Source organism: Salmo trutta, chromosome 18, assembly GCF_901001165.1.
Source record: "Salmo trutta chromosome 18, fSalTru1.1, whole genome shotgun sequence".
In the NCBI taxonomy this organism is placed as follows: Eukaryota; Metazoa; Chordata; class Actinopteri; order Salmoniformes; family Salmonidae; genus Salmo; species Salmo trutta.
In genome coordinates, this window is record NC_042974.1 from 13,656,339 (window position 1) to 13,669,890 (window position 13,552).

Here is a 13,552-nt window from a genome sequence, read left to right on the forward strand (position 1 = left end):
CTTTTACATTCATTTTTGAAGAATATCATAGGGCCTCAGATCAACCCCTCCACACATACACAGCATCTGCTCAATACATATTGATTATCTACACAGCAAATGACAAGACTAGCGTCCTGTCCACGGGGGTGTACAGGTGCACTATCTTAATTTGATCATTGTTGTCATAGAGAGTTTTCCTGTGCAGCAGACAATGCAAACTTGTAGTGTATTTGAGGCTTAAAAAGCTTTCTGAAGTTTGTAATTTCCACTTTGAAATGTCAGACTTGATTTTCCCTTACCAAAAATGTATCAACCACTACAAAAATGTAAATGAATTATAATCCACATAATCATTCACATTTCCTGTTGCTGTAGGATTATTTTCCTGCTGTAGCAAACTGGCTCAAATTAAGATCCTACATCTGTACAGTACAGAACAGCACGGTCAGGAAGTACATCAGACCTCTATGCATTATTATTTACACAGACAGTGGTAGTTGATGGACCGTGATGTGTTCCCTGTTTGTATCAGTATTAAGTCCTGACTCTGCTACGTCCCTTCTCTCAGGTAGTGCTGGGCTTCGTGTGCGAGGCCGACTTCAAGCTTGTGGCCAAGGCCATTCGGGACTGCGTCAACGTCATTAAGCGGCAGCGTGACAAACTACGCCGCCTCGCAGAGAAGAAGAAGCAGGAAGAGGAGGAGGCCATTGAGAAGGAGCCCAAGCCTGCACTACAGCCGCCCTCCCTGAAAATCAACATGTCTCCATCAAAGCCCCATCAGAGCCCCATAGGCGTCCACGCCCCCATACCGGCCCAGAGCCAGGATCACCCCCCCCCGAACCCGCTGACCCCCGCCCTGTCCCCCGTCAACAGCTCTCTGGACTCGGGCGTCAACGCCAGCTTCATCCATGAACCTGAGGAACCAGAGGCAGACCAGCACCAGCACTTCCAGGTCCACCACACCAGCTGCTCCTTGGCCAACTGTGAGAACACTTAACTTAACCTTTAGCTAATTTGGGCTGTGGCACTGTCCCGAATGGCACCCTAGTCCCTATATAGTGCACTACTTTTGACCAGGGCTCATTGCTTTCATAACTGTTGGTTTCATAACTGTTGTAGTGCTGAATGGCCCTGACTAGATGTACATGTGGGAGTCCCTGAAAGAAAGGAGGATAACTTAATTATTCAGTCCCTGGTCTAACAGTGTACCTCACCAGTTTTGTGTGTGTGTGTGTGTGTGTGTGTGTGTGTGTGATTGTTCTCAAATGTTTTCTAGTGACCAGCAGAGAGACAATCAGAACCCTCTGTGTGGTCGATTCCTATAATAATAGTTCCAGTTAATCTAGTTTAAGTATCTTCCACATTCGTCATTATGTCCTGACCATGATGTTAATCTATAAGGAATCCTCTGAGCCCTCTCCGTGTGTGTGTGCATGCATGCATGCATGTGTATGTGAGTGAGTGTGTGCGTGACTGTGTGGGTGTGTGAGTGCATGCGTGCGTGCATGCAATCCTTTGTGTGAGTGCGTCTGTGTCAGTCAGTCAGTGAGTCACATGCTCATGGCTGATGTCTCATGCCTGGTCAGTCACATGCTCATGGCTGATATCTCATGCCTGGTCAGTCACATGCTCATGGCTGATGTCAGATGTGTTTGTTGTAACAGCTGACTGCGAGACAGACGGCTATCTCAGCTCCTCTGGCCTCCAGGATCCCCTGGAGACAGCGGTCAGCCTCAACTGGTCAACCCTGACCCCTCCCACCCTGACCCAAAACACTGGGACTGGGACTACCGCCCTCAACAGACACCCTCAGCACCACTCCATCCCAGCCCTCCGCTTCCCCTCGGTGTGTGCATGGGACAAATAGCTAGCTAGCTATGATGATGACTAGTAACTCTACCTGAACTGTACATTAATAAAATTGTATTTTTGAATTACCATAATACACTATGTGTCTGTTCCCTCTTCCTGACTGTTCCCTCTCCCTTGTCCTGTTTGTAGAGTATTGCAGTATTGGGTAATATGGAGCATGGCCACTCTGGAGGACACTCTACCAGCGGCTTCAACTCACCTGTGGACAGGTACATTCCTCAGCCTCTTCCCTAGAATAGATACTTTATTGTCCATTTTTGCTAGAAAAAGAAATACATCTCTTGCCTTTCCCATCACCTCCAGACACACAAATACCCACGCACACACACACAAAAACACATAAATGCGCACACGCACACACACACACACACACACACACACACACACACACACACACACACACACACACACACACACACACACACACACACACGTTGAGAGGCACAGGGTCAGTCAATGCTGATCTACTTCCAACAGCAGTGGAATCTGAGATAAACAGACCGCCAGTTGCCAAGTTCCTACTGGACCATCTAACCTCAACGCTTCATACGCCTCCGTACACATCTGTGTCCAAACAGCAGACTGACCTGAGGTTCTTAATAGCCCCTCTCTCTAGCGAAGGGAAACGACAGCCCCTCTCTCTAGCTAAGGGAAACGACAGCCCCTCTCTCTCCCAGCCGAGGGAAACGACAGCCCCTCTCTCTCCCAGCCGAGGGAAACGACAGCCCCTCTCTCTAGCTAAGGGAAACGACAGCCCCTCTCTCTCCCAGCCGAGGGAAACGACAGCCCCTCTCTCTAGCTAAGGGAAACGACAGCCCCACTCTCTCCCAGCCGAGGGAAACGACCACCCCTCTCTCTCCAGCTGAAGGAAACGACCACCCCTCTCTCTCCAGCTGAAGGAAACGAACACCCCTCTCTCTCCAGCTGAAGGAAACGAACACACCGCTCTTTCCAGCTGAGGGAAACGACCACCCCTCTCTCTCCAGCTGAAGGAAACGAACACCCCGCTCCTTCCAGCTGAGGGAAACGAACGCCCCCTCTCTCCAGCTGAGGGAAACGAATGCCCCCTCTCTCCAGCTGAGGGAAACGACCGCCCCCTATCTCCAGCTGAGAGAAACGACCACCCCCTCTCTCCAGTTGAGTGAAACGACCGCCTCTCTCTCTCCAGCTGAGGGAACCGACCACCCCTCTCTCTCCAGCAGAGGGAAATGACCGCTCCTCTCTCTCCATCTGAGGGAAACGACCATTCCTCTTTCCAGCTGAGGGAAACAACATTCTGTCTCTCTCCAGCTGAGGGAAACAACATTCTGTCTCTCTCCAGCTGAGGGAAACGACATTCTGTCTCTCTCCAGCTGAGGGAAACAACATTCTGTCTCTCTCCAGCTGAGGGAAACCACACTCTGTCTCTGTCCAGCTGAAGGAAATGACAGCCCCTCTCTCCAGCTGAGGGAAACAACATCCTGTCTAGCTCCAGCTGAGGGAAACGACAGCCCCTCTTTCCCCAGCTGAGGGAAATGAAGCCCCTCTCTTTCCAGCTGAGGGAAACAACAGTCTCTCTCTCTCCAGCTGAGGGAAGCAGCAGCCCCTCTCTCCAGCTGAGGGGAACAGCAGCCAGTCTCTCTCTCCAGCTGAGGGAAACAACCACCCCTCTCTCTCCAGCTGAGGGAAACGACCGCCCTCTCTCTCCAGCTGAGGGAAATGACCGCCCCTCTCTCTCCAGCTGAGGGAAACGACCGCCCCTCTCTCCCCACCTGAGGGAAACGACAGCCCGTCTCTCTATCCAGCTGAGGGAAACAACCGCCCCCTCTCTCCAGCTGAGGGACATGACAACCCCTCTCTCTCCAGCTCATGGAAACGACAGCCCCTCTTTCCAGCTGAGGGAAACGACAGCGTGTCTCTCTCCAGATGATGGACACAAGAGCCCCTCTTTCCAGGTGATGGAAACATCTCTTCTCTTCAGCTGATAGAAACATCAGCCCCTCTCTCCAGCTGAGGAAAACAACAGCCTGTCTTTCTCCAACTGATGGACACATGAGCCCCTCTTTCCAGTTGATGGAAACATCTCTTCAGCTGATGGAAACAACAGCCTCTCTCTCCAGCTGAGGGAAACAACAGCCCCCCTCTCTCCAGCAGAGGAAAATGACCGCCCCTCTCTCTCCAGCTGAGGGAAACAACCGCCCCCTCTCTCCAGCTGAGGGAAACGACTGCCGCTCTCTCTCCAGCTGAGGGAAATGACAGCTCCTCTTTCCAGCTGAGGGAAATGACAGCCTGTCTCTCTCCAGCTGAGGGGAAACAACAGCCCGTCTCTCTCTCCAGCGGAGGGACACGAGGACCCCTCTCTCTCCAGCTCATGGAAACGACAGCCCCTCTTTCTAGCTGAGGGAAACAACAGTCTGTCTCTCTCCATCTGGTGGACACATGAGCCCCTCTTCCCAGCTGATGGACACAACATCCTCTCTCTCCAGCTGAGGGAAACAACAGCCCCTCTCTCCAGCTGAGGGACACAACACCCTCTCTCTCTTTCTCTCTCCAGCCGATAGAAGCACAGCCTGTCTCTCTCCAGCTGAGGAAAACAACAGCCCGTCTCTCTCCAGCTGTGGGACATGAGGACCCCTCTCTCTCCAGCTCATGGAAACGACAGCCCCTCTTTCTAGCTGAGGGAAACAACAGTCTGTCTCTCTCCATCTGGTGGACACATGAGCCCCTCTTCCCAGCTGATGGACACAACATCCTCTCTCTCCAGCTGAGGGACACAACACCCTCTCTCTCTTTCTCTCTCCAGCCGATAGAAGCACAGCCTGTCTCTCTCCAGCTGAGGGAAACAACAGCCTGTCTCTCTCCAGCTGATGGACACATGAGCCCCTCTTTCCAGCTGATGGATACATCTCTTCTCTTCAGCTGATGGAAACAACAGCCTCTCTCTCCAGCTGAGGGAAACAACAGCCCCTCTCTCAAGCAGAGGGAAACAACAGCCCCTCTCTCCAGCTGAGGGAAAACAACACCCCCTCTCTCCAGCTGAGGGACACAACACCCTCTCTCTCTTTCTCTCTCCAACTGATAGAAAAACAGCCTGTCTCTCTCCAGCTAAGGGAAACAACAGCCTGTCTCTCTCCAGCTGATGGACACATGAGCCCCTCTTTCCAGCTGATGGAACCATCTATTATCTTCAGCTGATGGAAACAACAGCCTCTCTCTCCACCTGAGGAAAACAACTCCCCCTCTCTCCAGCAGAGGGAAACAACAGCCCCTCTCTCCAGCTGAGGGAAACAACAGCCCCTCTCTCCAGCTGAGGGACACAACCACCCCTCTCTTTCCAGCTGAGGGAAACAACAGCCTGTTTCTCTTCAGCAGAGGGAAATGACATTCTGTCTCTCTCCAGCTGTGGGAAATGACAATCTGTCTCTCTCCAGCTGATGGACATTACAGCTCCTCTCTCCAGCTGACGAAACAACGGCTCCTCTCTCCAGCTGAGGGAAACGACAGCCCCTCTCTCTCCAGCTGATGGAAACGACCACCCCTTTCTCTTCAGCTGAGGGAAACGACCACCCCTCTCTCTCCAGCTGAGGGAAATGACAGCCCCTATTTCCAGCTGAGGGAAATGACAGCCTGTCTCTCCAACTGAGGGAAACGACAGCCTGTCTCTCTCAAGCAGATCGACACTACAGCTCCTCTCTCCAGCTGAAGGAAACAACGGCCCCTCTCTCAGCTGAGGGAAACAACAGCCTGTCTCGCTCCAGCTGATGGACACAACAGCCCCTCTCTCCAGATGATGGACACAACAGCCACTCTCTCCAGCTGAAGGACACAAAAGCCCATCTCTCCAGCTGAGGGACACAACAGCCCCTCTCTCCATCTGAGTGACACAACAGCCCCTCTCTCCAGCTGAGGGAAACAACATCCACTCCATCTCTACAGCTGTGGGAAACAACAGCCCCTCTCTCTCTATAGCTGAGGGAAACAACAGCCCGTATCTCTCTCCAGCTGAGGGAATCATCAGCCCCTCTCTCTCTCCAGCTGAGGGAAACAACAGCCGGTCTCTCTCTCCAGCTGAGGGAAACAACAACCCGTCTCTCTCTCCAGCTGAGGGAAACGACAGCCAGTCTCTCTCCAGCTGATCGACACTACAGCTCCTCTCTCAAGCTGAAGGAAACAACGGCCCTCTCTCAGCTGAGGGAAACAACAGCCTGTCTCTCTCTCCAGCTGAGGGAAACAGCAGCCCCTCTCTCCAGCTGAGGGACACAACAGCCCCTCTCTCCAGCTGAGGGAAACAACATCCCCTCCATCTCTACAGCTGAGGGAACAACAGCCCCTCTCTCCAGCTGAGGGAAACAACTGCCTGTCTCTCTCCAGCTGAGGGAAATGACCGTTCCTCTCTCTCCAGGTGAGGGAACCGACCGCCCCTCTTTCTAGCTGAGGGAAACGACAGCCCGTCTCTCTCCAGCTGAGGGAAACGACATTCTGTCTCTCTCCAGCTAAGGGAAATAACATTCTGTCTCTCTCCAGCTGAGGGAAGCGACATTCTGTCTCTCTCCAGCTGATGGACACTACAGCTCCTCTCTCCACCTGATGGACACTACAGCTTCTCTCTCCAGCTGAGGGAAACAACGGCCCCTCTCTCCAGCTGAGGGAAACAACAGCCCTCCTACTCTCCAGCTGAGGGAAACCAGCCCGTATCTCTCCGGCTGAGAGAAACAGCAGCCCGTCTCTCTCCAGCTGATGGACACAAGAGCCCCTCTTTCCAGCTGATGGAATCATCCCTTCTCTTCAGCTGAGGGAAACAGCAGCCCATCTCTCTCCAGCTGAGGGAAACAGCAGCCCGTCTCTCTCCAGCTGAGGGAAACAGCAGCCCGTCTCTCTCCAGCTGAGGGACACAAGAGCCCCTCTTTCCAGCTGATGGAATCACCCCTTCTCTTCAGCTGAGGGAAACAGCAGCCCATCTCTCTCCATCTGAGGGAAACAGCAGCCCATCTCTCTCCATCTGAGGGAAACAGCAGCCCGTCTCTCTCCAGCTGAGGGAAACAGCAGCCTGTCTCTCTCCAGCTGAGGGAAACAACAGCCTGTCTCGCTCCAGCTGATGGATACAACAGCCCCTCTCTCCAGCTGACGGAAACAGCAGCCCGTCTCTCTCCAGCTGAGGGACTCAGCAGCCCGTCTCGCTCCAGCTGATGGACACAACAGCCCCTCTCTCCAGCTGAGGGAAACAGCAGCCCGTCTCTCTCCAGCTGAGGGAAACAGTAGCCCGTCTCTCTTCAGCTGAGGGAAACAGCAGCCCGTCTCTCTCTCCAGCTGAGGGAAACAGCAGCCCGTCTCTCTCTCCAGCTGAGGGAAACAGCAGCCCGTCTCTCTCCAGCTGAGGGAAACAGCAGCCCGTCTCTCTCTCCAGCTGAGGGAAACAGCAGCCCGTCTCTCTCTCCAGCTGAGGGAAACAGCAGCCCCTCTCTCTCTCCAGCTGAGGGAAACAGGAGCCCGTCTCTCTCCAGCTGAGGGAAACAGCAGCCCGTCTCTCTCCAGCTGAGGGACACAACAGACCGTCTCTGTCCAGCTGATGGACACAAGAGCCCCTCTTTCCAGCTGATGGAATCATCTCTTCTCTTCAGCTGAGGGAAACAGCAGCCCGTCTCTCTCCAGCTGAGGGAAACAGCAGCCCATCTCTCTCCAGCTGAGGGAAACAGCAGCCCGTCTCTCTCCAGCTGAGGGACACAATAGCCCATCTCTCTCCAGTTGATGGACACAAGAGGCCCTCTTTCCAGCTGATTGAAACATCTCTTCTCTCCAGCTGATGGACACAACAGCCCCTCCCTCCAGCTGATGGACACAACAGCCCCTCTCTCCAGCTGAGGGACACAACACCCTCTCTCTCTTTCTCTCTCCAGCTGATAGAAACAACAGCCCATCTCTCTCCAGCTGAGGGAAACAGCAGCCCGTCTCTTTCCAGCTGAGGGACACAATAGCCCATTTCTCTCCAGCTGATGGACACAAGAGGCCCTCTTTCCAGCTGATTGAAACATCTCTTCTCTCCAGCTGATGGACACAACAGCCCCTCTCTCCAGCTGATGGACACAACAGCCCCTCCCTCCAGCTGATGGACACAACAGCCCCTCTCTCCAGCTGAGGGACACAACACCCTCTCTCTCTTTCTCTCTCCAGCTGATAGAAACAACAGCCTGTCTCGCTCCAGCTGATGGACATAACAGCCCCTCTTTCCAGCTGATGGACAAAACAGCCCCTTTCTCCAGCTGAGGGAAACAGCAGCCCGTCTCTCTCCAGCTGAGGAAAACAGCAGCCCGTCTCTCTCCAGCTGAGGGAAACAGCAGCCCGTCTCTCTCCAGCTGAGGGAAGCAGCAGCCCCTCTCTCCAGCTGAGGGGAACAGCAGCCAGTCTCTCTCTCCGGCTGAGGGAAACAACAACCTCTCTCTCTCTCTCTCCAGCTGAGGGAAACAACAGCCTCTCTCTCTCTCCAGCTGAGGGAAACAACAGCCTTTCTCTCTCTCCAGCTGAGGGAAACAACAGCCTCTCTCTCTCTCCAGCTGAGGGAAACAACAACCTCTCTCTCTCTCCAGCTGAGGGAAACAACAGCCTCTCTCTCTCTCCAGCTGAGGGAAACAACAGCCTCTCTCTCTCTCCAGCTGAGGGAAACAACAGCCTCTCTCTAGTTTATTTATTGAAGCACAATGGACTCTGATGTTTCTGTTTTACTTTCGTATCAGATGTTTCTGGTAACTGTGTTTTCATGATGCGGTATGTGAGGAGAACAGCTTTCTTCTCTGTAGGGGAGCCTAGAATGGGGTGGGGCTGGTTTGTGTGCGTGTGTGCGGCTGTGTGTATGCTCCTGCATGTGTAGCACATGGGGATGTGTGAAACTTACTCCTCAGCTTGAAGTGTCCTCAGCTTGAAGTGTCCCCACTTGCGCCTCTGAATAGCAAGCTTTTCACGTGGTACGACTGGTAGCAAGGCAGAGGTCCTGGGTTCGAGCCTTGGTGTGATCCAAATCAGGAGGAAGTGGTACTCGCTAAGCAAGTAGCGTGAGGTCCTTTACGTGTGTGTTGTCATCTGGTGCCCATTCTGTCTAGGTAATACCTTGTTCAAGTTTTATCCGCTGTGAACTGAAGTTACCCAAAAGTTATTCCAATTTTAGAGAATGGTTAGAAAGCACAGTGGAATCTTCTAACCAGTAGAGCGTCTGTCTGTAAATGTTTGCTGGCCTCAGAGGAGTAGTGGATGGCTGGAGGGATAAATCAGGGACCAAGGCTCTAAGAGACCCAGGGGACTCAATTAGCTAACCGTGAAGCATTTTACTGCATGTTCTCCCAGGCTGTGTAACACGTTTTCATTACATAAATGCTCCACTGCTGAATTGAACACATGGATTTGTTGTTCCTTTCTTATGACTGTATTGTTTTCTTTCGGAGATGTGTCCCATATTACAGCACAATAATGTTTACTATATCCTCACATTAGGCTTTATTTGGCATGTACACTCATCGGCCAGTTTATTAGGTACACCCATCTAACACTGGGTCGGTCCCCCATTTTCCTCCAGAACAGCCTGAATTCTTCAGGTCATTCTACAATGTTCCACAGGGATGTTGGTCCATGCTGACACGATGGCATCGCGCAGTTGCTGCAGTCTGGACAGCGTTACATTCATGCTGTGAACAGTCCGTTCCATCTCATCCCAAAGATGTTCTATTGGGTTGAGGTCTGGGGCCTGCGCAGGCCACTTAAGTACACTGAACTTGCTGTCATGTTCCAGGAAATGTTTTTCCTGGAACATGTGTGGTCGTCTGCTGCAATAGCCATTCTATGACAAGAATCAACCTGTTGTGCGCTCCAAGATGCCATTCTGCACGATACTATCGTACTGTGCCGTTATTTGTCTGTTTGTGACCCGCCTGTTTGTGATCCGCCTGCTTCCACAATTCTTGCCATTCTCCTTCCACCTCTCTCATCAATGAGCTGTTTTCACCCACAGGACTGCCACTGACTGGATGTTTTTTGTTTGTCGCGCCTGTAACGGACACGCTGTGAGTCGAGAAGCAGATGCAGGTGAAACGTTTAATAAAACAACAAACATGAAATGAGACAACATAACAGTGGCGACAATGCATGAACACAGGAACAATACCGACTGAGGAAGGAACCCAAGGGAGTGACAGATAAAGGGGAGATAATCAGGAAGGTAATGGAGTCCAGGTGAGTATCATAATGATCTGCAGGTGCGCGTAATGATGGATGCCAGGTGTGCGTAACGATGGATCCCAGGACCGGTGCTTAGTATACCGGCAACGTCGAACGTTGGAGGGGAAGAGCGGGACTAGATGTGACAGCACCATTCTTGGTAAACCCTACACACTTTAGTGAGTGAAAAGCCCAGGAGGGCGGCCGTTTCTGAGATACTGGATCTGGCGTGCCTGGCACTGACAATCATAGCAAACTCAAAGTTGCTTAGGTCGCTCGTTTTGCCCATTCTAACGTTCAATCAAACAGTAACTAAATGCCTCGATGCCTGTCTGCCTGCTTTATATAGCAAGCCACGGCCACGTGACTCAATGTTTGTAGAAGCGATTTGTGACATCGGCTGATGTAAAAAGGGCTTTATAAATACATTTGATTGATTGATTCATTTTCGTGAACGGGGAGTGTACCTAATAAACAGGTCTAGCTCTGTTTCCTATTTTGACGTGTGGTTATTTCTATTTCATCCTCATTGCATGGTTATTAACTCATAAATGACTGCAACATAAAATGCACCAGTGGTTTTACAGCGGTAATGACAAATTTACTAACACGCCAATCATCTTCACAGCTACGCCTCCGACGTGACCTCGGGTTTGAGTGATGGCTACGAGGGCCTATCAGAGAGGAATGGCAAGACTGCTGCCAGGCGCACGGCTGGCAAGCTGTTCCGGAGGAGAGCCCGTTCAAGACTGCACATCACTGGGGTAAAACAAATCAATTAATCAATCAATCAAGTAAGACTATTCTGTTCAACTGATTGTCAAGCCCACAATTAGGGCCTGTCCCAAGAGCACCTTATTCCCTATATAGTGGGGGAATATAATGCTAATGGGGTACCATTTGGGATGCCTACTTTGCAGTTTCCCCTATATTCATTTAGCAGCAGCACTTTTATATATATATATACAGTACCAGTCAAAATTTCGGACACACCGACTCATTCAAGGGTTTTTCTTTATTTTTACTATTTTCTACATTGTAGAATAATAGTTAAGACATCAAAACTATGACTATGACTACATCCTGCATACACACGTCCTGCATACACACGTTCTACATACAGACGTTCTGCTGCTTCCCCAGTGTTTCTTTAGTCTACAGAACATAAACAGAGTTACCCTGATGGATGGTGTCTCTATGTGCAGCTCTCTGACAAAGACGACCGGGTGGTGGAATGTCAGCTGCAGACTCACAATGACAAGATGGTTACTTTCAAGTTCGACCTGGACGGAGACAACCCAGAGGACATCGCAGCTGTCATGGTTAGTGGTCACCTCTAGGGTTCCCTATTCCCTATGTAGTTCACTACTTTTGACCAGGGCCCTAAATAGGAAATAGGGTACACCATTTGGGACACAGACCTAGTCTACTCAGTCGACCATTGGCCCTTCACTGATCTCCAAATAATAGACCTACATACTATAGGTGTAACGGCTGTCGTAGAGAGGGGACCAAAGCGCAGCGTGGTACGTGTTTATGATTATTTATTAAACAATGAAACACTAGAACAAAATAAACAAAACGAAAAGCCGTCAGGTAACGAATACAAAACAGAAAACAACTACCCACAAACACAGGTGGGAAAAGGCTGCCTAAGTATGATTCCTAATCAGAGACAACGATAGACAGCTGCCTCTGATTAGGAACCATACTCGGCCCAAAACAAAGAAATACAAAACATAGAATGCCCACCCCACACCCTGACCTAACAAAATAGAGAAATAAACCGTCTCTCTCAGGTCAGGGCGTGACAATAGGGTAGTATAACCTCCAGAGAAATGAAGCACTACCAGCTTATCTTAATAGCAGATTCTACTATCTTCCCCTATCTCACACAGCAGCACAGGCTCTACGTCCCACTCCAGTTTAAACACTTTTCTCTGCGTTTCTATGTCATATAGATGTATCTCAGTTAGGGGGATGTGAGGCATGCAGATAAGCAGTTTTCACCCGTGCCATTTTAGTTTACACACGTCTCATTTAGGTATGATTACGAACTTGGGGGGCGGTTCTGGCGTAGGGATACACAAAGCACGTAGCCAAGATGAGGTAGTGGTATTTTCTACTTCTGTTGGTGGTAAATTCTAGAACTTTGTGTTGACTGATTATTCTGTTTATTCCAACTCTGAATGAAACACAGTGCGCTTTTGTTTAGTCGAGTCTTGGCACATAGTTAGTCAGGTCTTATAAAAGCCCCTGTGGTTATTAGTGCAGTACACCAGCACTACAAGAGCTGAATTAAGACATGCTGACAGGAGAGCCAGCCCATTCACCAGAACCAACCATCCAATCAAACCACAATTCACAGAATTATGCAAACCGCCTTAATCCTGCTCTAGACCAGTGGTTTTCAACCTGTGGTCCTCGGACCACTGGTGGTCCACGGGGGTACTGCTGGCAGTCACATTTTTAATTGTAATTATTTATTTTAATTGTATTTTTTTTTGTTATATTTTTGTTGTTGTTGAAAAGATTAGAACTGTTGGGAGTATTAATGTTATTGTTTGCAATTTTACATAAATGTTCACAATGCAAATTGTTTTAATATAATAATAATAATAATGTATTTGTTACATAGGCGTACAGAGGCCCGTTATCAGCAACCATCACTCCTGTGTTCCAATGGAACGTTGTGTTAAGTAATCCAAGTTTCTAATTTTAAAAGGCTAATTGATTATTAGAAAACCATTTTGCAATTATGTTAGCACAGCTGAAAACTGTTGTCCTGATTGAAGAAGCAAAAATACTGGCCTTCTTCAGACTAGTTGAGTATCTGGAGCATCAGCATTTGTGAGTTCGATTACAGGCTCAAAATGGCTAGAAACAAAGAGCTTTCTTCTGAAACTCGTCAGTCTATTTTTGTTCTGAGAAATTAAGGCTATTCCATGCGAGAAATTGCCAAGAAACTGAAGATCGCGTACAACGCTGTGTACTACTCCCTTCACAGAACAGCACAAACTGGCTCTAACCAGAATAGAAAGAGGAGTGAGAGGCCCCGGTGCACAACTGAGCAAGAGGACAAGTACATTAGTGTCTAGTTTGAGAAACAGACGCCTCACGAGTCCTCAACTGGCAGCTTTATTAAATAGTACCAGCAAAACTCAACATCAACAGTCCGGTATGCTGGCCTTCTAGGCAGAGTTGCAAAGAAAAAGCCATATCTCAGACTGACCAATAAAAAGAAAAGATGGGCAAAATAACACAGACACTGGACAGAGGAACTCTGCCTGGAAGGCCAACATCCCGGAGTTGCCACTGTTGACGTTGAGACTGGTGTTTTGCGGGTACTATTTAATGAAGCTGCCAGTTGAGGACTCGTGAGGCGTCTGTTTCTCAAACTAGACACTAATGTACTTGTCCTCTTGCTCAGTTGTGCACCGGGGCCTCTCACTCCTCTTTCTATTCTGGTTAGAGCCAGTTTGTGCTGTTCTGTGAAGGGAGTAGTACACAGCGTTGTACG

At 50.1% G+C, this 13,552-nt stretch overlaps 1 protein-coding gene across 1 annotated transcript in view; it reads left to right on the forward strand.

The window, feature by feature from the left end:
* The window catches only part of LOC115153641 (serine/threonine-protein kinase WNK4), a 115,531-nt gene that overhangs the window by 71,705 nt on the left and 30,274 nt on the right, over positions 1-13,552 (forward strand). Inside the window, exons 8-12 of the mRNA XM_029699275.1 lie at positions 551-965; positions 1,647-1,828; positions 1,984-2,063; positions 10,661-10,796; positions 11,238-11,354. Of these exons, the coding sequence (XP_029555135.1) occupies positions 551-965; positions 1,647-1,828; positions 1,984-2,063; positions 10,661-10,796; positions 11,238-11,354 (930 nt within the window). The remainder of the gene's footprint in view (positions 1-550; positions 966-1,646; positions 1,829-1,983; positions 2,064-10,660; positions 10,797-11,237; positions 11,355-13,552) is intronic.